At 45.5% G+C, this 23,522-nt stretch overlaps 1 protein-coding gene and 2 long non-coding RNA genes across 4 annotated transcripts in view; 2 read left to right on the top strand and 1 right to left on the bottom strand.

Annotated features, from left to right (window-relative positions):
• Window positions 1-13,309, top strand: part of COLEC12 (collectin subfamily member 12) — a 184,626-nt gene extending 171,317 nt beyond the window's left edge. Inside the window, exons 7-10 of the mRNA XM_019986622.2 lie at window positions 382-518; window positions 1,701-1,810; window positions 10,165-10,310; window positions 11,871-13,309. Of these exons, the coding sequence (XP_019842181.1) occupies window positions 382-518; window positions 1,701-1,810; window positions 10,165-10,310; window positions 11,871-11,890 (413 nt within the window). The 3' untranslated portion in view covers window positions 11,891-13,309. The remainder of the gene's footprint in view (window positions 1-381; window positions 519-1,700; window positions 1,811-10,164; window positions 10,311-11,870) is intronic.
• The window catches only part of LOC109577789 (uncharacterized), a 37,568-nt gene continuing 15,713 nt past the window's right edge, over window positions 1,668-23,522 (bottom strand). The window contains exons 2-3 of one of the 2 annotated variants that reach the window (XR_002183590.2): window positions 7,581-7,631; window positions 1,668-2,367 (exon numbers count right to left, since the gene is read on the bottom strand). This is a non-coding gene — a long non-coding RNA (uncharacterized lncRNA). The remainder of the gene's footprint in view (window positions 2,368-7,580; window positions 7,632-23,522) is intronic. The other variant, XR_011563818.1, reaches the window with a different exon arrangement.
• LOC109577788 (uncharacterized) lies at window positions 14,245-17,604 on the top strand. The gene is made up of 2 exons (XR_011563816.1): window positions 14,245-14,872; window positions 17,382-17,604. It is a non-coding gene; the product is annotated as an uncharacterized lncRNA (long non-coding RNA).

Genomic DNA, 23,522 nt, shown 5'->3' with positions numbered 1-23,522 from the left:
ACTTGGTTCCCTGCAGTCCCCCTTAGTTGCGTCTTTCTGTGAGCCCAGCTCTCCCAGCCTCTTGTTTACAGGTTCTGTGTGATCCCGGGCTGATGGGGCCCACCTGAGCCTGTGCTGCCTGTTATTTCTGTGTCTGTTACTTCTGTCGTTGTAAAGACTAATCCAGACACAAAGGCCCGCTTAAGTGGTTGTAACCACCATGTGTCCTGCAGGCCACCTACTTCCTCGGACTGGTCTTGGCCCCTAGAACGTTCGGGAACATCAGTCACAGACTCAGCATACGGGCGCTGGGGAAGCCGGGCTGTGGCCATGCCTCCTAAAGGCATAGTGTTTTCAGCATGTGTATGTTTTCATCGGCATTTTTAAACTTTGCATTCCTAGGCTGCCTGCCTTACTGGAAGAACTTCACAGACAAATGCTACTATTTTTCAACTGAGAGAGACTTTTTTGAGGATGCAAAACTTTTCTGCGAAAGAATGTCTTCACATCTCGTTTTCATAAACACGGGAGAGGAGCAGGTACGTGTGTGGCATTCTTCGGGTTGAAGAAAACGGTAATTTAAGGATTGCTGACATCTGAAAAGTGCATGCTTACTGAGGATTCAAAGATACCATAAATTCATAGTCACAGAAACACCGAGGGCCACATGATTGAGATTTGGGCTTTATCCAGGGACAGAAAGCGTTCATGGCCTGGGGATTGGGTCCTTGTGCTCGCAGCTGGAAGCTCTTGCTTTATCAAGCCTGGAGCTGTGTGGCTCTTCCCGGAAAGAGCGGGAAGCCTGCAGGTTGGTACAAGTCTCCTATGGAGAGGCAGAGAGCCCTGAGCACTGGAGGGGTGGGGCCGAATGCCAGGGTCCAGACATGTGGCTTCAACAGGGTCAGGAAGGGCACATATGGTCCTGGGGCAGAGCCCACACATCATAACCACTCATTTGGTCCCTAATGTGTGCCAGGCATTTTCTCCTATAAACCTCACCACACCCCAGGAGCCTGTGGGTAATATAATCTTACGGACAGGAAAACTGAGGCCCCACAAAATTTGAATGATTAATACATGAGACAAGTAAATGCAGAGCTGAGACTGAAACTGAGGTCCATCTAGCAACAACGCCAGTGCTTTCTCTTTAATGCCGCACTGTCACAGGGGCCTCCTTTCTTTCCCCTGCATGTCTCCGGCAGGCAGGACCCTGAAAACGGATGCTTCTGCAGTAACTGACTGGAAATGAGCATCCATAAGACGGGTCAGGCGCCTGGGCCTGACCCCAGCTCAATCACTTGTCCCCTTTATTAGGTTGGTGGTTGTAATGGCTCAAAGACATGTTATGTGTGACACACCGGACGTGGGACCCGGCCAGGAGGAAGAGCCTGACAGTGCCGTGGCTGTTCCTGCTATTAGAACATCGGAGGGAGGGGTTGTGGGAGCGGGTGGGGCCTGGTGGGATTCATGAGTGATCGGGATAGTTTAGGAGTATCGCTTTTAAACTTATAAGAGGAAAACATGTCAAAGCCCTCCCCACGCCCCCCATCCCCCCAAAAAACCCCAGGGCAAAACAAGCGCAATGAAAAGAGGAGAGCAAAATAGTGCACAAGTTATGACAAGCATCCTCTTCGAAAGTGGCCCTCATTTCTAAATATCGAAAGTCCCCCAAACATCTGTTCAAGAAATAGTAACGCACCATCTATGATTTTATTTTCCAGCAATGGATCAAAAACCAGATGGTGGCGAAACAGAACTACTGGATTGGCCTCACGGACTTGGAGCAGGAGAATGAATGGAGGTGGCTGGATGGGACACTTCTGGAGTACAAGTGAGTCTCAGAAATGTCCAGGTTGCTGGTCAGGCTCTCGCTGGTCTGTGTTTCTTCCTGAACGACCTTGTGTCCAACACAGTCCTCACACTCAGCCTCTGGGTACCAGCTGCGTGTTTATTTCCATGGAGGGAAATCAATATGGGGTAAAAGTCGGGTTTTTTTTCCTCTTCTCATGGAGTGAATTTTTCTTCATTTCTACCAAGAAAAACAAAAAAACAAACAAAAATATAGACTCATAAAACCACCCAGGGTGGTAGGGAGAGAGACGGCAAAGCGTGCTCTTTAAGTGCTGCTGCAAAAGCCAAGGAAGGCCAGCTTCCCCAGCTCGGTCGAGCTCCCCAGATGTGTTTGCAAATGGGCAAGATGCTCCCTTCAGGATGACACTGTTGGTGTCCCAGCCCTCACTGGGCTTCTGGCCAGAGTGTGGGGATGAACTACGCGTTGATGACTCTCCTGCACATAGAAAGATCAAGTGTACCACGAACGAAGGCCCTTGTGGGACGACCATCTCCCGCAGGTTTGAAGAGTCCCCGTAAGTCCAGTGTGATCTAGTTCTATAAAGGCAGCAACAGAGAACAGAAGCAATTCTTAGAACCTTCTCAAAGCTCCCAGGGGTACAGAAATTTCCATGAGCCTCACCTGGACCCCAGTGTCCACTCCTGCCCTAACCCTACCCCCAGGGTCTGAAGAGGATGAAATTGCGCGCCTTTCAGTTTCACCTCTTCATCCTCCTCTTGCTTCGCCTCTAGTGGATGCGGAAATGTGAAACTGAGCAACACACACTGTACCAAGTAGGGCAGAATTTATAAAAACCCACCAGAGAAGACATGTCCTACAGAGGCTCAAGCAGGCGTGTGGGCATCTCCACTTCAGGACTATGTCCTGAGCTGGAGTAGCCGCAGCATCCTTGGAACCCGGAGAGGAGAAGTTGAGGGTATTTCAGGTCAATGTCACGGGCATCAGGGCTGGAGCAGTCATGGTCAAGGACGGGAAGATGGACTCGAGGGATGGAGGGGCCAAGTAGAGTTTCTGTGTGTGTGTGTGCACGTGTGCGTGCCTGTGTGTGTGGGTAGATGGGTTTCTTTATGCTTTTAAATCCTCTATGTGAAAAGCATGATTAGAGGATATAGATGGAAACCAGAGCAAGGCCATTTCTTTTAAAGGATTTTTTTAAGTATTTATTTATTTGGCTGCATCAGGTCTTAGCTGCATCATGTGGGCTCAGTAGCTAGTGGGCTTAGTTGTTCCATGCCTTGTGGAATCTTAGTTCCCCAACTAGGGATCGAACTCATAGTCCCTGCATTGCAAGGTGGAGTCTTAACCACTGGACCACTAGGGAATCAACCACCCAGGCCATTTCTTTTAGAGTAGCAACCAAACATTGAGGTGGAACATTTGAAGATTTGGGATTCGTGCCAAAGGTGAGCCTCAGACTGCCCCCAGGACAAATGGATATCTCTTTCCTGGCTCAGCAGCCAGCCAGTCTGCTCCCTGCACACCCATCCTCGGTGGGAGGAAGCCACACCACATCCTGGCCCTCGGAAACGTGGCTGACACCCGAGGAGGGTATCCATCACAGCAAGAATACGCTTCAGGAGACTCAAAGCAGTTGTGAGAGTTGTCATCTACAATCAGAGCGGTGGAGGGACTTCCCTGGTGGTCCAGTGGCTACCACACTGTACTCCAAATGCAGGGGACCCGGGTTCAATCCCTGGTCAGGGAACTAGATCCCACATGCTTACAACTAAGAGTTCACATGTGCTGCAACTAAAAGATGAAAAAAAAAGATCTGGTACAAATAAGGAAACAAAAGATTCCACATACCTCAGTTAAAACCCAATTCAGTCAAATAAACAGATAAATAACTTTTTTAAATAAATAAAATTGGAGCAGTAGAAGTGGGGAGGGGAGGCCTCAGTTAAAACCTGATGCAAAGAAATAGATACATTTTAAAAAATAAATAAATCAGAGCTGTGGAAGTTGGGACAGGAGGCAGAGAATACTAAGGGAAAGATAAATGTGTCACTTTGACAGTCAAGAGTATGGATCATTTTTTTAAAGGAGTCAGCGGGGAGCTAAAAAAAAAATAACTTTAGTCTCCTCCACTTTTCTCACGGTCATAAAAAAAAAAAAAAGGTCTGGGTTAGACTCACTAAGAAATTCAATCTGAAGCCCTCCTCTAAGCACGAACTGGGTTGGCCCATGTGGAATGGATTGAGCAGGAAGAGTAGCACCCTTGCCAGCTCCCCCAGGGTGGAATTTTCTCCTGTCTCCCAGGCTCCAGCAGGAAGTACTGATTGGGATGACAGCCCAGCTTTGGTACCTGGGATAGGAAAGAATCACATCACCAGACACCTTCGGGGAGCTCTGTTCCCAGAAGCAACTGCACAGCACCCCAGCCAGAGCCCAGACTCTGCTTCTTGTTTTCCACCCAAAGGAACACACAGACATGTAAAAATCCCTGGGATCAGATTTTAAAAGCAAGAATAAATTAGGCAGACATATTATGAGGCCTCAATAGCCAAAGGCTAATTGAACTTGCCATATAATAATAAACACACCACAAACAAGAAAAAGAGCCAGTGCAACAAGGGAAGGGAGTGTCTGCCCTGGAGTTCACCAGGTCTGGGTTCCAGGCCTTCAACCAGCACTCAGCAGCTACGTGACCCTGTGTTAGTTACCCAACCATGTGAACCTCCATGCCCTCATCTAGAAGTGAAGATTACAGAAGCACCGACATCCGTATTGTAAACATTATATGAGATGATACATATCAAGCACCAATGACAGTGAGCCCACGGGAAGTGCTCAAGAAATGCTATCTGCTAGTAGTGGTACTATTACTCCTATTACTTGTCTAAGGCAGAACGCCAAAGAATTGATGCCTTGGAACTGTGGTGCTGGAGAAAACTCCTGAAAGTCCCTTGGACAGCAAGGCAATCAAACCAGTCAATCCTAAAGGAAATAAGCCCTGAATTCTCGTTGGAAGGACTGATGCTGAAGCTGAAGCTCCAGTATTTTGGTCATCTAATGCAAACAGTCGACTCACTGGAAAAGTCCCTGATGCTGGGAAAGATTGAGGGCAGAAGAAGAGGGCGTCAGAGGATGAGATGGCTGGGTGTCATCACCAGTGCAATGGACATGAATTTGGGCAAACTTCGGGAGATAGTGAAGGACAGGGAGGCCTGGCGTGCCGCAGACCATGGGGTCACAAAGAGTCGGACACAACTGGGACTGAACAGCAACAACTCCTGTTGTCATTGCCATCATCATTTTCATGTTGTTCAGTTGCTAAGTTGTGACCCTAGAGACTGTAGCTCGCCAGGCTTCTCTGTCCATGGGATTTCCCAGGTATCTCCCAACACAAGGTACCCAACACAGGTACCTCCCCATGGACTCAGACTCACCTGCACCCTCCTCCTCTTTGCTTCTGTGGCCTCCATACCCAGTCTATCACTTCCCTTTCCCCTGCCATACACAGTGGTTTGGACCTGGCCCCTCCCCATGCCTCACCCGGGTTACAGAAGAAATCAGTCTCCCTACTTTGCTCTTCCCTTTTCTCCCCTTCTGAAATTGTTTCAGGCTGTTGGGGGTACTATTAAGGAGGAAACAGAAAAGGGATGAAAGGCTCTCTCCTCTGTCTCTTGCCCCTACTTGAATTTTTATACTGAGCTGGTTGAGGAAGATGGTGCTGGAGTACTCAGACAAAAAGCAACAATGACATGGATTGGAGGCTGAAAGTTTAAGGTGCATGTGGACTTGAACAAAGGTTTATTTCCAGCAAACATACAATCTGACTCGCTGACTATGAATACTGGGCCAAGAGAAGCAATTGGTGATGTCTCCAGATGGTGCCTAGGAACACGTTTCCAAGTGCTTTGGGTCCACCCACCAATGCACTTCCAAGAGAAAGACTGGAGAGCTGACCCATATTGCCAAGATTTTATTTGCCAACTAAGGACATGGGTTTTAAAAATCACCTATTGGGACTTCCCCAGCAGTTCAGTGGTCAAGACTTCCAGTACAGGGGGCGTGGATTTAATCCCTGGTTGGGGAGCTAAGCTCCCACATGCCACAGAGTGCAGCCAAAAAGACAAAAATCGCCTATCAACAAATCTCAGCACAAAACAACAAAAACAAAATCAAAAAAGACAGTTGGCCATCACCCATACATACACACAGAGTTGTCCTCATTTTTCTCTTTTCACAACAGACCTGTGAGAACTTCATTCTTGACCAGCTGGTACCAGTCCCCTGGCTGGACACTGTGATCCACTGGCCCACAGTCTCATGATAACGTTCAGTGAATCATCCTGGAGTATCCACCATGACCCAGCCCCTGTGCCAGCCTGGAAAATCTTTTCTAGAGTTTGGGCACAGTATGAGTGAGAGATACTGTTCCACTCATGTAAAAATATTCTGATTTGCAGGACCCTGTCACAATCAAGAAGACAGACACCTTGACCCTAAATGTGCATATGGTGAAGAGAAGGGCTTCAAATGAACTTTCAGTGCTCTCTTCTCAGTAATTAATAGAAACAAGTAGACAGAAAAACCAAGAGGAATGTAGCAGACACTATCAACTAACTTCCCTGGTGGCTCAGTTGGTACAGAATCGCCTGCGATACCAGAGACTACCTATAATCAGGGGACCCGGGTTTGATCCTTGGGTCGGGAAGATCCCCTGGTGAAGGAAATGGCAACCCACTCCATTTCTTGCCTGAGAAATCCTGTGGACCAAAGGAGCCTGTCAGGCTACAGTCTATGGAGTTGCAAGAGTCGGACACGACTTAGGGACTAAACCAACCAACCAATCAACTAACTTGACTTCATTGATATTTATGGAACCTTTCACCCAACAACCACAAATACACATTCTTTTCAGGTACATATGGTACATTCACCAAGATCGTCAAACAAGTGCTGGGTCATCAAACAAGTCTCCAAAAATTAAAAAGCACTGGAAGGGAAACTTTGGCTTCATCTTATGCCATAATCACTCACTCTTCATGCTTCATGCGACTCTGGCTTTGGCCACTAGAAAGAAACCTCTATAGTGGGAGAAAATTCAATAGCAAAGAAATGCTTCTCTCTCCTAAGATTTTCTTGTTTTGAGGCCAGGCTCTTAACAGAAGAATTTCCTCAGCCATGAAGCCTCCGTCAATCTTGCGGTTGATGAGAAAGTACTAAGTTGTGTGGTTGGGAGGGGCTGATTGCCAAGCTTGGAAGTTTGTGCTCTACCTCCATGAGGATAAACCCAGAACAGGGAGGGTGGGGGTGGGGAGAGGGTGCTTCACAGCCACCAGCTGAGATGCTTCATGATTCCAGCTCCTGGAAGAGTGAGTCTAGGTGCTTCCATGGGCCCCGGTGTACTCAGAATACACTGTCCCAGTACATAACGCATGTTGCTATCCAACCACTTCTGCAACTTATGTGTTAAAATATGGGATTCAAGAATTCGGCACCCAGGCTTCAGCCATTTCTCTTTCCAGAATCTATCTGTGGAGTGAGGTTTAGGCACTATTTAAGCTGAAATTCTTCTCCAGAACATATACATTCTGTTTCTCTGACATGCTCTGCGCTGTTATAAGCATGCAGACTGGAGGGATTGACCACAAATCACTCTGTGTGATTTTAGCTTTTCCAAAGAGATGCTGGGAGACCATGTATAAGACAAACTACCCCTGCAGCCTGGCTTCAAGCTACTCCATCTCCCACCCCTGCTGGTCTCACCTGGGTCACTCCTCCACTCACAGCCATGTCCTACCTTTAGTCCTGAAGGATTACTTCAAACACCACACTGAAGAATTTCCATGACCTGGAAAAAACAAATGGAGAACGGTGATAAAAATGATCTTCCATTATCAATTTGTTCTCTTTCGTCTCATCTATCCATCCCTTTTTTTTTTGGCCGTGCCACGCCAGTTGTAGGATCTTAGTTCCCCAACCAGGGATCAAACCCATGCTCATAGCAATGAAAACAGAGCCTTAATCACTGAATTGCCAGAGAACTCCCTGAAAGCCCCTTTTACCTACTGAAAAGGGCAAGGAAATACAACGGGAAAATACTAAGCAGATCATCTATCAGAATTCCTATTTATGCAATTTTCCAATTAACTGTGAGATAAAAAATATCAAATGTCCCATCATTAATGCATCCAGAATCACAGTCTCAAATTTGGTAAGCAACATTGGGAGGGAACCCCCTCATATAACTGCAGAAATGAAGCAAGTATACATCAACACCACCAAACTGCCTGGGCACCGTGGCCATTTCTAGGAAGGTCTGTCAAGGCAAGAGAGAAACACACCAAAAAAAGCTTACATCAAAGTTTCCTTCCAACTTCACCTTTTCTTGGCATCACAGTCTGAGATTTGTTACTGCTTTGTTTCTTGCCTAGGATGTAAGTTCTACGAGGACTGGCAGTCTGTTCTCTACAGCGCTCGTGTTGCCATCAGCTAGCTTTAGCCTTTGCGTGCAGTAGGCACTTTGTGGAATGAATAAGCAAATGAATGACTGTTTCCACCTAAGTATCATCCCATTTATACTCTCATTGCTTGATGGTTTCCTCTAAAATATCTCTTCATCTCTGAGATCATTAAAAAAAGATATTTATTTAGTCATTTATTTGGCTGTGCCTGGTCTTAGTTGCGTCTTGTGGGATCTTTTGGTGTGGTACACACACACACTCGCTGGTTGTGGTGCACGGAGTCTCTAGCTGTGGCGTGTGGGCTCAGTAGTTGTGGCACGCAGACTTAGTTGCTCTGCAGCATGTGGGATCTTTGATCCCTGACTAGGGATCGAACCCACATCCTCTGCATTGCAAGGCAGATTCTTAGCCACTGGATCACCAAAGAAGTCCCTCACTTTTCATTTTCTTAAAAAAAAAAATCCCTAAATATACAGTTGGTGCAGGGGAGTCAATTCTACCTCATTTTCCCATCCTTTGACTGTAAATTTCGACTCCCCTTTTCCCACTGCCCTGATTTTTGCTGGTCTTGTCGTCAAAAGATGGAGGCAATTTGGTCTTTATCCCTGGGTGACGCTGGTAAGAACCTGGCTTCAGAATAGGAAAATCTTAGTAGTGAGACGTGTTTCTTTACTGTAGAACTTTCTTTGGCCTTCAGAGTCTGTACAGTGGAAGATTTCTCTCTAGTGGCCAAAGCCACTGCCACTCTGATAGAAACATGAAGCATGGACCAGAGTGAGTGATTACGGAGTCAGATGCTGCTGCTTGGGAAATGAGTCATCGTTTACGGGAAGCACCTCCTGCTGCAGATGTTCTTTTCGGACCCTCCGCACGAGGCAAACTTGTCCTCTCAGGAGGTGACCACAGGCTTCTGTTCAAGGACCTGGCTCTTAAAGAAAATGTAGCCTTTCAAGTTTTGACTCTTGGAAGCACATCTAATTGATCGCTTAGAAAGAGAGGCAGGAACAGCGAACCCTGAAGAGGGGCTGCTGGGAGCAGCAGCAGACAAATTAACAAGCCCCAAGTTGAGCTCATCTTAAAGACAACTTGTTTTGAAGAATCTCTCTCCCAAAAAAGGCAGTGAAATGTATGAGTCATTTTCAGTAAGATTAAATTACTCTTTCTGAAGCAATTAGCTATCTACAGCTTAGCCAGAAAACCATAACCAAGTGTTCATAGGGTCTTCTAAGTGTATATCAACGTTCTCTCCATTTTAAATATAGTAGTGTGTATATGACCTTCCCAAAGTCCCTAACTTCCCTTTCCCCCCAGTGGCCATAAAGTTCATTTTCTGAGTCTGTGGATACAAGAATATGTATGGCCAAGTCCCTTCACTGTTCACTTGAAACCACCACAACGTTATTAATCGGCTATACCCCAATACAAAATAAAAGGTTTAAAGTTAAAAAGGGGGGGAAGGGTGTCTCTCTGCCTGACTCTGACTTGTTAGAGACAAGATATCAGAATGTACAAAGATTCCCTCTGGGTTCTCATAAGTGTGTGGGTGTATCATCCTCAGAATGTATATATTCACACTCAAGCCCAGAAGTCAGCATTCCAGTACACATTAGAAAGCTGTCATTCATTGAGCTGTGTTGAAGACAGATTTACTTCCTCAGCAATGTGATGAGGCAGCTCCGTGAGCTGCCTCTACTGTGGCCGAGATAACAAGCCTGCAGGGAGAGGCTGCGTCACACGCTCCTCTGTGAAACAGCTGCTCCTTATTCAGAATCAGTGTGTGCAGCTTTTTAAACAGCGCGTTTTCATTCTGGGACGCATGACAGGCCTTGGTTTTGTTTTTTACATTTCTCTGCTGCTCTTGGGTCAAGCAAATGTCTGCGTGACTTTGCAAATAACACTTGATTTCTGTTTTCTTAAAAGAAATTGGAAAGCTGGACAGCCAGATAACTGGGGTCATGGCCACGGGCCTGGAGAAGATTGCGCTGGACTGATTAATTTTGGGCAGTGGAACGATTTCCCATGTGAAGACATGAATCACTTCATCTGCGAGAAAGACAGGGAGAGAGGTAAGCAGTGGAAGGGATTTAAGAGAGCACAGCAGAGCTTATATCTTATTAAAGGGCAAGAGGTGAGGAGTATAAGGGCTCTGAAAGTAGGTTCTGCAACTGGATTCCAGTCCTGATTCTGCCACTTAGTATCTTGGCAAGCTATTAACCTCAGGGAAATAATAATAGTAATCCTCTTAATGGGGTTTTTGTGAGGACTTAAGTAAGTTAATACATGTGCCTAATGTAGAGGAAGTACTCAGTAAATTTTAGACTAATGGGTGGGCCTAGGTCATTACCTTATAATATTGTCAGTCAGTGTTCTTTATCATATGGCACCAATGTCATATATCTTTTTATATAACAAACTATCAGAGAAATTGGGAAAACAATACCACTTGCAATTGCATCAAAAAGATAAAATACCTAGGAATAAATTTAACCAAGGAGGTGAAAGACCTATACACTGGAAACTATAAGACATTGATGAAAGGTATTGAAGAAGGCCCAAATAAATGGAAACATATTCTGTGCTCACAGATTGGAAGAGTATTGTTAAAATGTCCATTCTACCCAAAGAAATCTACAAATTCAGTGGAATCTTTATAAGAACTCCAGTGTCATTTTCCACAGAAATAGAGAAAACAATCCTAAAATTTGTATGGAACCACAAAAGACCCTAAATAGCCAAAGTAATCTTGAGAAAGAAGAACAAAGCTGGACATACTCCCTGATTTCAAAATATATTGCAGAGCTACAGTAATCAGAAGAGTGTGGTAGTGACATAAAAATAACACATATCTCTATCAGTGAAAGAGAATAGAGAGCCCAGAAATAAACCCATGCACATATGGTCAGTTAATCTATGACAAAGGAGCCAAGAATATACAATAGGGAAAGGACAGTCTCCTTGATAAATGCTGCTGTGAAAACTGGACAGCCACATGCCAAAGAGTGAAACCAGACCACTCTCTTAACCTTACACAAAATAAGCTCAAAATGGATGAATGACTCAAATGTTAGATTTGAAACCATTAGATTTCCAGAAGAAAGCATAGGCAATAATCACCTTGACAGTTATCTTGGTAATGATTTTTTGGATCTGAAAGGAAAAACAAGTGTAACTACATCAAGGGGCTTCCCCGATGGCTCAGTGGGTAAAGAATCTGCCTGCAATGCAGGAGACACAGGAGACACTGGTTTGATCCCTGGGTCAGGAAGATCCCCCGGAGAAGGAAATGGCAACCCAGTCCAGTATTCTTGCCTGGAGAATCCCTTGGACAGAGGAGTCTGGTGGGCTACAGCCCATAGGGCTGCAAAGAGTCAGACACGACTGAGCACAACAGCACTACTACGTTTGGGATTTGAGTTGAGACTAGGACACCCCAGAATAGGCTCCTTTGAAGTGAATTTTACCTTTTATTGAATCTGAATAAGAACTTCGAGGCATTTATTTGAAAAAATAATTACTGAATGATGTATTTGGAATGTTTTCTTTAAAAACACACACTCCTTTTTCTGAATTGTCCGTTAACATTGTTCTTTAAGAGGAACTAACACCCATTCTTTTTCCTCTTTTAGAATTAGCAATTACATTATAATGGACCGTGATATCATAATAGGAACAAACTGTCGACAGTTCTCGAAGGCAAAGATACTTCTTTCTGATTGCATCACCTTCTCATTAAATTGAAGGGGAAAGCACTGAAGACCAATTACTGAAAACATTGAAAGCCCATGTTCTCTACCATCTGCCTTGCTCAAGGACAAAGTTTGGAACAAAAGTGTTCCCCTAGTGTGATATATGGATTGTCAGTAAGCAAATGGACTGAATCACATAGATTCTTCTCAGCCAATAACCATACAGTTATGCAAATCATATCTTCCAGAGTATGGAATGCTCCAATCAGAAAAAAGATTATCATTGGTTGTTGAGCTTTAGGAAGAACTGAAAACATACACCGTGTAAACAGTACCTTACATTTCTATTGATAAAATCCCAAATGTAGGAAAAATATGCAGACATACAGATATATAGGCCAACTCTTAGTAACAATATGAAATATACTTAAAGAGCTTTTAAAACTTTGTATTTTTGTACAAAATATTTGCCTTTTTACAATTTTTTTCTTTTTATTTTTGTCATTTTACCGATATAGTACATGAAGCCAAAGAAAACAATAATGGTACTAATAAAAACTCATAGGGTTTCTTGTCAGATTTAATTCTACACAGTGGCAAAGAAATTTTTTCAGTTGTGGTTTAAAAAAAAATTAAATATATGTGTGTATGTATATTTTAATGTATCATTTCCTCAGAGAAGTCAATCACTTGAAATGTCTAGAAATGGCCCTGCAGATTTTGCCAGTGGAGGTCAAGCCTGAACATGTACGTGGCTCAGTCAAGTGGGCTATGCCTCCAGCCCATCACCAGCCAACACCCTTGCTGCGTGTCTGCCAGGCTCAGAGGAATGGTCAACTCAGGATGTGCTTTTGCTTCATTTTGGCGGAGTCGGGGGTGGTGGAGAGGCATCTGTTGGGAAGGGTGGACAGAGCACCTGTATCTGGCTATTTATAGAAGGTCCTGTTTTGTGGCTGAGACATGAATACACTTGGTTTTAGGCCCATACCAGGGCAGATATTAAATGTCAGGAAGGTATGACATCACATCGGCCAGAGGCAGAGATGCTAAGATGGGGACAGCTCTATGCTACCTGGAAATCTTATGTTTTCTGAAGTCAGATTCCAAAAACACAGAATTCCAATGCACATGCATGATGAAATGCAAGAACACAACCTTGGCCACTGTGTTGAACCTTTTGTCGGAGCCCATCTGCCTTCTACTCTTTAACTTGCCGTGGAGAAGTCTAACATGCAATGTGCTGAAATCAGGCTTAAATGTAACTGATGCTCCAAGGTAAGATTTCCACCCACCAGATTCCCTTCCCAGGACCTCCCCAGCCATGCTGCTACCTACCCCACATACAATGGTAAAAGAATAAAGACAGAGTTTGACTTTCACGCCTGCAGCCGTGTGGACTGTGTTGTCTCGCCCTGGTCACCGTTTATGCTGTCTCTGCAGCCCAGGAGTGGCCATCTCCTCAGCACCTGGATGCCCTACTATCCTGTCCGTGGGGTCTGGTCAGACTGGCAGGACCTGCCATCATCTGGGCCCTGGACCCTGGTACCTCTTCAGGCTCAAGACCTTTTACAGACTAAACTCTGTCTTCTTTTTCATCCTCTTCTGGTTTCTTAGGTGTCAGTTAAGATAATGTTCAGATGCAACTTGAACTTAAACATCTGATGCCATCATCAGAAGAGAATGTTGCTAATTCCCACAGGTGAAGGCGTTCCTCTCCTGGCCCTTATACCTTACCCAGGGTTTATCATTCTCTCAGGTTTCAATCAGATGCTCTCATGTCATCCTCCCAACAGCCCTAAGAAGTGGGGCTTCCTACTTACTCTCCCCATTTTATAGAGGGAGGCACTCAGGGAGGTGACATCATTTCCTGGGTCATATCATCACCAAGGAGTGAGGCAGGATTCAGACTTGAGCTTTGAAAATGTTCTAGGGGGCTTCCTTGGTGGTCCAGTGGTTAAGACTCTGCACTTTCAGTGCAGAGGGGGAAGGGTTCAATCCCTGGTCAGGGAACTAAGATCCCACATGCCACCCATGGTGTTACATAGATAAGTAACATTTTTTTAAATGTTCAAAATTTTTAAAAATGTTCCTTCTTTCAGAAGCAAGGTCCTTCTTAATAACAGAGTAAAAGCAGATGAAAATCACACATTACCAGATGCCTCATGTACGGCTCTAGATACTTAGCTATTTATATACCAAGTTTCTATTCACCTACTCACCACTGATGCTCTTCTGGGAGGAGAGTTTTGGTAAAATGTCGTGAAGTTTTCAGGTTATGAGTTGCTATGAGAAGATGGTGGAGAAGGCAATGGCACCCCACTCCAGTACTCTTGCCTGGAAAATCCCATGGACGGAGGAGCCTAGTAGGCTGCAGTCCAGGGGGTCGCTAAGAGTCGGAGACGACTGAGCGACTTCACTTTCACTTTTCACTTTCATGCATTGGAGAAGGAAATGGCAACCCACTCCAGTGTCCTTGCCTGAGGAGTCCCAGGGACGGGGGAGCCTGGTGGGCTGCCGTCTATGGGGTCGCACAGAGTCGGACACGACTGAAGTGACTTAGCAGCAGCAGCATGAGGAGATGGAAACTTTTTATTTTTGTCCCCATCCCTCAGCATGTGGGCTCTTACTTCCCCAACTAGGGATCGAACCCCTGCCCCTTGCAATGGCAGCTCAGTCTTAACCACTGGAACTCCAAAGAAGTCCCTGTTTTTCTTTTTAAATGGCTCTTGAAGAATGATTGCACAACCAGAAAGAACAAAACCCTTTCTTTTCCTCTTCCACAATCAGTGTTCACCTTTATCAACTCTTCCCATATCCATCCTAGTTTAGCACTTAAGAGTTTAAAGCAGACAACAAATACTACAACTTGCTCTCTTTTTAAAAAAAACAGATGCTGAAGGAAGTAGAAAGCTATGTCAGTCATACATCCCGCCATAAATCAGGTAACAATACTAAAGCAAGTGTATTTTGCCTCAAAACCAATTGATCGCTTCTTGAAAAAGTATGTTAACTCATTCATGGCTCAATAATAAGTCTAATAATAATAACAAAAATTAAATATATTTAGCACATTCACATACATTATCTCTTCTAATCTGGGTGCAAACCCTTTCTCTCTACTTTAGGAATGAGGACGCTGAGGCAAATTTGAAGACTTGCTCATTGCCCACATCCCAGTCATGCAAATCTAATCAGGCTCATCGTTCTTATGTTCCCTAAATCTAAGTCCATCCCAACCCTTATCCCCAGCTTAAAATCTTCTGAGTTGCCTGCAGGACATACATGAGGGGCCCTCAGGACCAGGTCCTCAGCTGTCCCTCCAGCCTCCTCTCTGCTGTACCCTCATGCTCCCTTGCCTTGAGCTGGAACAGCCTTACAAGCCACCTGCAAAGTTCCTCTGTGCTCCTTACTTACTTTTTACTGCACTCCTTCTTAGAAATCCAAACTCTTACCTGGATTTCCATTCTCTACTTCTTTAAGATTCAGCTCAAGCATCACTTCTAGCCTGAATCCTTTCCCAGCAAATGCATCCTGAAGCTGAGTCTTCCCTTCATGTCAAGTACTACCCACAAGGGCTCCAGGTACTATAAAAGAAAAACCCTTTCATGGTGTTAGACCATCTACAGATCGGCTGAGAGGCCCAAACATCACTGAATTAAGAAGAGAAGGGTGAATGGAGCCAATCAGCCACAAAATCTTAAGAGAACCGAAGAACGGGAGAAGCCAATCAGGAGAAATGAAGGCATTCGTGTTGATGATAGTCGGTTACTATACATCTACTATATTGGACAAATGTGTAATATATCTATTAGGAATGGAAGACTGAGTGAAGAGAATCAACTGGCAAAAGAGATTCATTCTACATACTAACATATGGCCCCGAGTCAGGGAAAAGCTTTCGAAACCTTTTCTGAATAACAGTGTAAGGAAGTATCTCTTTTCTCTTATGCTCAACAGTTTTAGAAGTATAGATGAACTTTGGCCATCTCTTTAAGAGGGAATTTTTCTATACAATAACTTCATTTTCCTGGAAAACATCCTTTAGTGGCACAGCATCACATTTATTTTATAAATCACAAAGCAGATGTTGTAGAGATTTTGCTCCACCCGTTCATCCTTCTTCTTCTCTTCCTGGATACCCTTGTCAAATAAATAATACATAGCATGCCCAGGTTACACAGGTAGCCAAGAGTCCAAAGAAAAGCAGGCTTAAGATTTAAGCCTTAAACCAACTTAAATTCTCCAGATGCAGAGCTCCTGGTTTTCACATTTTTCAATGAATGACTTTATGAATGAACTATCTCAGTTCAGCCCTGCCTGCCACAGCCAGGGTGATGGCCCAGGCTCCAGCCTTCCTCCAAGGACTTACGAGCCCTGAGTTTGTAAAACAGGAGTCACCCGTGCAACTTGGGCAGGAGTTAGCTGCCAGCGAGGAAGCTCCCGCCAACAGCTCATCCAGAAGGTCATTAAACAGGCTTAACCAAAGGGGCTTGCTTTAGTCCTCTTGGCCAGGGATGGAGAATTGTCCTTTGGCCAGTCTTCCAAGCACTGGTGCCAGAATTTGCTGTATTCTTTAATCATCGCTTATTGCCATGACCCACTAAATCATGCCTGCAAGCTGCAAGGAATTATAAGATTGTTAAAACCAGTTCCTGTGCCTGAGAGCAGAGGAGCTAGGCCAGCCCTGACACAAACCAGCACAACTGCAGAGTAGCTGTAATAACACCTCATGACTCCTAGGAACTTGGCATGTACTGTCTCCAACCACTGTGCAAGGAAACTAACTGAAAATCAGACAGGCTAAATAGTTTCCTAAGAACTGGGATTTGAACCCACAACCACCTAGCTCCCATAGTAACCTTCCTGAGAGTCTGGGCTTTCTATCTTGTATTCTGTTCTTTGCCACAAGAAATCATTCAAATCACCAAGTCTCTCTCACAGAAGCAGGGAGATAACGGATGAATCCTGATTTGAGCTCTTTACATGAAAGTTCTACACCAGGGACTTCCCTGGTGGTCCAGTGGCTAAGACTCCACACTCCCAATGCAGGGGGCCCGGGTTCAATCCCTTGTCGGGGAACTAGATCCCACAGACTGCAATTAAGAGTTCACATGCTGCAACTAAAGTCCCATGTACCGCAGTTAAGACCTGGCACAGCCAAATAGACAAAAGTACTAGATCAATCGCTTTGTTATCTGAGAAAAGAAGCAAAAGTCCACTTGGCACCCATACCATGGATGTCCAAAGAGGTCCAGATTGGAGAAACCACCCTAGATGCTAGAGTAACTAGACCTCTCACAGAGTTCTCTGATATACATTAGTGTCAAATGAAGAGAGGCTCTGGAGCCAAAGAGACCCAGGTTTGACTCCTGCTGTCTACCTCCTTGTTATAAGACATACTCACACAAGTGGCCAACAGCTCTCTCCCCTTGTCTCTTTCTTTCCCACCAGGCCCTCTGTTCATGGACAGAACCAGCATCGGACTTGGGAGGAAAAGGCACACACAGAAGCCTGATGCTGTGGGAAATCCTGCTCACACAGACAGAAAGCAAGCAAGAGTCTCCAGTGGACTTGCTAACGTGTTCTTATAAATCTATAATCCTGCCACCACTCCCCCCAATATATCCACCATGATGTTCATAGATAGTAAAATGAATGGTTTTTCTCGTGCTTACTCAGCATATACAGCGGTCATGTGGGCTGCAGACACACACTGCCCTGCTTTTGATGGGAATAATAATTTGTTTCTAAGTAACTATTTGCTATGCCTCCATTGGGGCTTCCCTGGTAGCTCAGCTGGTAAAGAATCCACCTGCAATGCAGGAGACCCCAGTTGGATTCCTGGGTCAGGAAGATCCCCTGGTGAAGGGATAGGCTACCCACTCCCATATTCTTGGGCTTCCCTGGTGGCTCAGCTGGTAAAGAATCTGCCTGCAATGTGGGAGATCTGCATTTGATCCCTGGGTTGGGAAGATCCCCTGGAGGAGGGCCTGGCAACCCACTCCAGTATTCTTGCCTGGAGAATTCCCACGGAGAGAGGAGCCTGGCGGGCTACAATCCATGGGGTTACAAAGAGTCGGACACAACTGAGCGATTAAGCACATGCCTCCATTCAGACAATACTATTTGAAAACAAGCTGTTTTTACTTGAAAGGTATAGTTTGGGGTCCATTTCATAAAATAGTCAGGATTTCAGGCCCACAAGATGCCACCGAATCAACAGTCTGCAAAGAGATAATCAGAATGTCACATATTTCAACCCCACACCTACCACCTTGGTACACTTGGTGAACTATACCAAGGGGCTTGGATCAACAGGCATGAGGATTAATGACCAGTACCTTCAAACAAACCTTGGCATTCCTCAGATGAAAAAAGGGACTAAAAAAGTTACATGATGGCTAGATAGATGGAAAGAAATAAGGGAAAAGGGAGGGAGGAACATAGATGAATAGATAGATACATTGATGCATAGAATGGAAGAGAAAAAGGAAGATGGAAGATCAGCTAAGAGAAAGCTGTTACCATTTTTTCTTTCTTTTTAATCCCAGAGACCATTTGAAAGAGTTCTTTCAGGGGAAAAAGCACTGCCTTAAAGTCCACTGAAGTCCTCCACCTTCCCCCGCCCGCCCCCGATGACACCTTAGGAGCAGCCAGCTCCATGCCACACACGCTTCTGAGGGGATGAGCAAATCATCTGCCCAGGATCGCCTGTGCTCACTTTTCCACTCTGCGGCTCCAGCATTTGGAAATCCCAGAGCCCAGAATCGCCTTTTCCTGTTTTCGTTTTCCATCGCCTGCACTGTGTGCTTCCAGTCTGCAGTGAGGACTGGCAGCTGGGCCCACTGGCCCTGGAATCGGGGGTTGCTGCTTCCCTCCCGCTCTGGGGACAGTTTTCCTCCCTGTGATTTAGCTCAATGACACACACCCTGAAACGACCACACCTCATGAGACCAGGACCCAGCAAGTTACCCAACACCAGGTGGGGATGAACTTCCCCAGGAGCAGATCTGCCGGGGCAGGCAGTTCCTGCAACCAGAGACCCTCACGGGAAGGCGCTGGGCACCTCTGAATGGCAGGCAAGGCTGATCTTCTCTCTGAACATTTGTGTGAACTCCAGATTCCCGTCCTTTCTGGTCTAGCCTGGTCTGGGCTTCCCAGACAAGGCATGGTGCTAGTGGTAAAGAACCCGCCTGCCAATGCAGGAGACATAAGAGACATGGGTTCGATCCCTGGGTCAGAAAGATCCCCCTGGAGGAGGAAATGACAACCCACTCCAGTATTCTTGCCTGGAGAATCCCATGGACAGAGGAGCCTGGCGGGGTACAATCCATAGGGTCACCAAGAGTTGGACGTGACTGAAGCCACTTAGTACACAGTGGTCTAGCCCCACTGCTATTTTTGAGAAATAATCTTCTACTTAGTGTTACAGATTATATAAGAAAATATCACCTCCCTTAAGAAAATAAGCCAATTCCCAAGCACTTGAAGGATAATGTCCCAGACCACACAGCCTGACGTGTCCCTAAGGGTCACATTCTCCTGGGGTCTCCCAGGCCCCTGCTGTCATCACAGCAGGAGGGGGACACTGCTCTGTCAACACCCACACCCAAGCACCCACCTCCCTTTTAGTCTCTAGGTTAGAAGCTCTGAAGAAAGCTTATAGTCAAGGCTAGAGCACAACAAAAGATAATCAGTCACAGAGAGCATCCAGATGCTAGACAAGCAGAGCCTGCCAGCCAGGGAAGTCTCACCGGGACTGCTTTCCTCGCTCCAGGGTCCCACCTGACATCACCTTGAAAGCCCTCTGTTGAGAACCTTTTGGGCATCCAGCCCCCGAAGTGCCCCTCTCTTGTGTATACATCTGTGGGTCCACGCTGGGGACACCTGTCTCCAGTTATTCACATGACACAGATCTCAGCCTTCAGACAAGATCCAGTCTCTCCCTTCAGGGTTGGCACCAGAATAACCAAATCTCAAGAATAAAACCCCAAAGCCACTACTGTAAGAGACAGAGGAAGGGACAGGGAGGGAGACAAGCCTTGGTAGAAAGGCTGGAAGGTGAGACTTTACCCAAAGGAATGTGATCTCCAAAGGCCACATGCTACATGTTAACCCACAGATGTTCCATGAGAGTCCTCAGCACTTCTCAAATGTGAATTAAATTGAGCACCTTTACTGCACAGGCAGTTATTCATTCATTCACCAAAGATTCACATGGTCAATCTCTATGGCTTCTTCACTATGTTCTAGATCTTGTACTAGGTATCTTTTTTTTTTTAATATTCACGGGATTCTCTCTATATTTTTCTGTAACTCACTTTAAATATAACTTTATTTATTTATTTATTTGGGGGACTCTTAGTTATGGGAAGGAACCTGGGGATAAGGGGATAAAGCGCATATTTTTATCAGGTTAGTGCCAAAAGCAAATTTTATGCTAGTTTAATCATGTGGACAAAAGGCCAGGACAATGAAGAGGTCTTCGACAACAAAAACAGGGCGTGAAAAGCTGCCAGGTGAGTGAGGCAGTAACTGTGGATGCTTTCACAACACCTGGAGAAAGTGCTAAACCCTAGCTGTGACTTTAAGGTCATTTATTGCTTACTTGTTTACTGTCCTTCTGAGTATTACAGTCTCTTCAAACATGCCACCAAAATTCTAGCAAACGAGAATGGGAGAGAGATATAAGAGTTGAGAATCAGTGAGCTAGGTTGTCAAAATGTCAAAACTAAGAGAAAGAAGCTGGGAGTAGAGTGAAAGACGAATAAGATTTCTGACAGTAGCTGCAAAGCCTCTGCTTTGGGCATTGGACTTCCCAGGATGGCACTAGTGGTAAATAACCTGCCTGCCAATGCAGAAAACCTAAGAGACGTGGGTTTGATCCCTGGGTCAGGAAGACCCTCCAGAGGAGGGCATGGCAAACCACTCCAGTATTCTAGCTTGGAGAATCCCACTGACAGAAGAGCCTGGTGGGCTATAATCTACAGGGTCGCAAAGAGTCAGACACGACTGAAGCCACGTAGCACGCACGCACTAGGCAAAAACATCTCCAAGTCCTTCCAGGCCTAAGATTATGTCTTAAGAAGACAGCCCATTTGCTGGAAAATTTATGTCCCACCACCAGATCCCAGGAGAGAGAAAGGAAGGGGTGAAGGGAAAGTAATTTTTCATGGAGCTGAGCCTGAGACCACTGTCAATGTTTAATTATATCACGCTTGCTGTTTATTTGGGTCATTTTTTAGGATAAGGAACATGGGATCATATAAAACTAAATTTATTTGGTCCCTTTCAAAAACACTCAACTGGCTTACATGTGGAGCAATAAAGTGCGAAAGTGACATAGCATCCAAATTGCAGCCATGTGTGACTTGGCTTTTTTATTTGGGGGGAAAGAAAATGGTTAAGCCTGAAGGATTGTGTTTCTCTCTTGTCACTCTGACTCTGAGTGAATAATGAGTTCCTGCTGGTGACACACTGGCTTGGGGAGGCGAGCGCAGAGGGGGTTTGGTGCACTTCCAAAGCTGTGTGTGAGCCTTCACCACAAGACCCTGATTCTGGGGGAGGAACAGTGGGTGAACCACGCTGCACAGAGGCTGGCAGTGCCACGTGTTAATGTACAGACCTTCCCTGAGAGACCCCAGCACTCTCAAATGTGAATTAACTTGAGTTCCTTTACTGCAGAGCTCAGGAACAGTTATTCATTCAGACAATCATCAAAGATTCATATGGTCAACCTCTGTGGCCAACTTACATTCTAGATCCTGTACCAGGTGCTGGGAATCTTTTTTCTTTTGAAACACTCCAGATCCTCTATATATTTTTCTGTAAGTCATTTGTAAATATAATTTTACTTACTTATTTTTGGCTGTGCTCGGTCTTTGTCACTGTCACTTTTCTCTAGCATGGTGAGCAGGGGGCTACTCTGTAGTTGCAGGGTGCGGGCTTCTCACTGTTGCAGAGCACAGGCTCTAGGGCTCACAGGCTTCAGGAGATGCAGCACATGGGCTCAGAAGTTGTGGGTCCCAGTCTCTAGAGCACAGGTTCAATGGTTGTGGCACACACACTTAGTTGGGATCTTCCTGGACTGAAGATTGAACCTGCGTCTCCTGAATTGGCAGGCAGTTTCTTTACCACCGAGTGACCAGGGAAGCCCTGGGAATCTTTCTTGAGTTTCCTGGAAGGCAGATCCCAAGATAAAGGCCTCATCTACCTCCCCCATTACCCATTCTAGATGTCACTCACCCTTGGCCACTGGAGGCTACCAGCCTGATGGACTGACCAGAACCTCAGCCCTGAGTCCTTAGCTGCTTTGGCCTCATCAAGCCATAGCTGTTGAAGCTGCCCACTTACTGTTATCCCTGGCAAGAAAGGACCAAGAGACACCCATGCAAGCCCTCTGGGTTCCAGTCAACTCCTCCACACTTCCACTGTGTAAGAGCAACCCTACTCCTCGTGGTAATCAGGGTCAATTTTGTCCACCAAGGGAATAATTCTTTTCTTTGCCAGTTCTTCCACTGACATGAGGAGCCTCCAATGACCTCATGAAGTCAAGATGAATTGCTGCCTGGTGTTCCCCTTGTGGAAACCAGAACCTTTAAAGTGGTGGAGTCTACAGTTGCAAGCTTGATAAGCAGTGATCCTGAGAGGATCCATACCAATTTCTACTTTTTGGTTCTCGTCCCTGTGAATTCCAGTTTTCGGAAACGTAGCGCTACAGCCACTGACTTAGTGCATATAACTTCACCCTGGAGGACAGCGCTGTAACCTTACAGGTTATTGGCCCAAGGCTAGAACCCTCGCTGAGCCTTCAGCAGTCCTTCCACCATCCCATTAGACTAGCTACTTCCGAGTGATCGGATATCTGGGGAGGCTAGTGGATCTCGTGGTCATGTGCCCATTGCCACAATGCTGTGCAAGCTGCCATTTTTAATAGATCAGGAATTCTGTAGGCGCTTGGTTGATAGTATTAAGAGAGACATGTGGGTAAGGCAGGAATCAATTCTGGTAAGGACAGAGTGATGTCCTTGTGACGGGCACAACGAAGGACAGAAAAGGTATGGACCTGACAGAAGCAGAAGATATTAAGAAGCGGTGAAGAATACACAGAACTATAAAAAAAAGATCGTCACGACCCAGATAATCACGATGATGTGATCACTCACCTAGAGCCAGACATCCTGGAATGTGAAGTCAAGTGGGCCTTAGAAAGCATCACTGCGAACAAAGCTAGTGGAGGTGATGGAATTCCAGTTGAGCTATTTCAAATCCTGAAGATGATGCTGTGAAAGTGCTGCACTCAGTATGCTAGCAAATTTGGAAGACTCAGCAGTGGCCACAGGACTGGGAAAGGTCAGTTTTCATTCCAATCCCAAAGAAAGGCAATGCCAAAAAATGCTCAAACTATCGCACAATTGCACTCATCTCACACGCTATTAAAGTAATGCTCAAAATTCTCCAAGCCAGGCCTCAACAGTATGTGAGCTGTAAACTTCCAGATGCTCAAGCTGGATTAGAAAAGGCAGAGGAACCAGAGATCAAATTGCCAACATCCATTGGATCATGGAGAAAGCAAGTGAGTTCCAGAAAAAC

Source organism: Bos indicus, chromosome 24 (genome assembly GCF_029378745.1).
Source record: "Bos indicus isolate NIAB-ARS_2022 breed Sahiwal x Tharparkar chromosome 24, NIAB-ARS_B.indTharparkar_mat_pri_1.0, whole genome shotgun sequence".
NCBI lineage: Eukaryota > Metazoa > Chordata > Mammalia > Artiodactyla > Bovidae > Bos > Bos indicus.
Note: the sequence above shows the minus strand (reverse complement) of the source record. Positions and strands in the feature narration are given on the sequence as shown.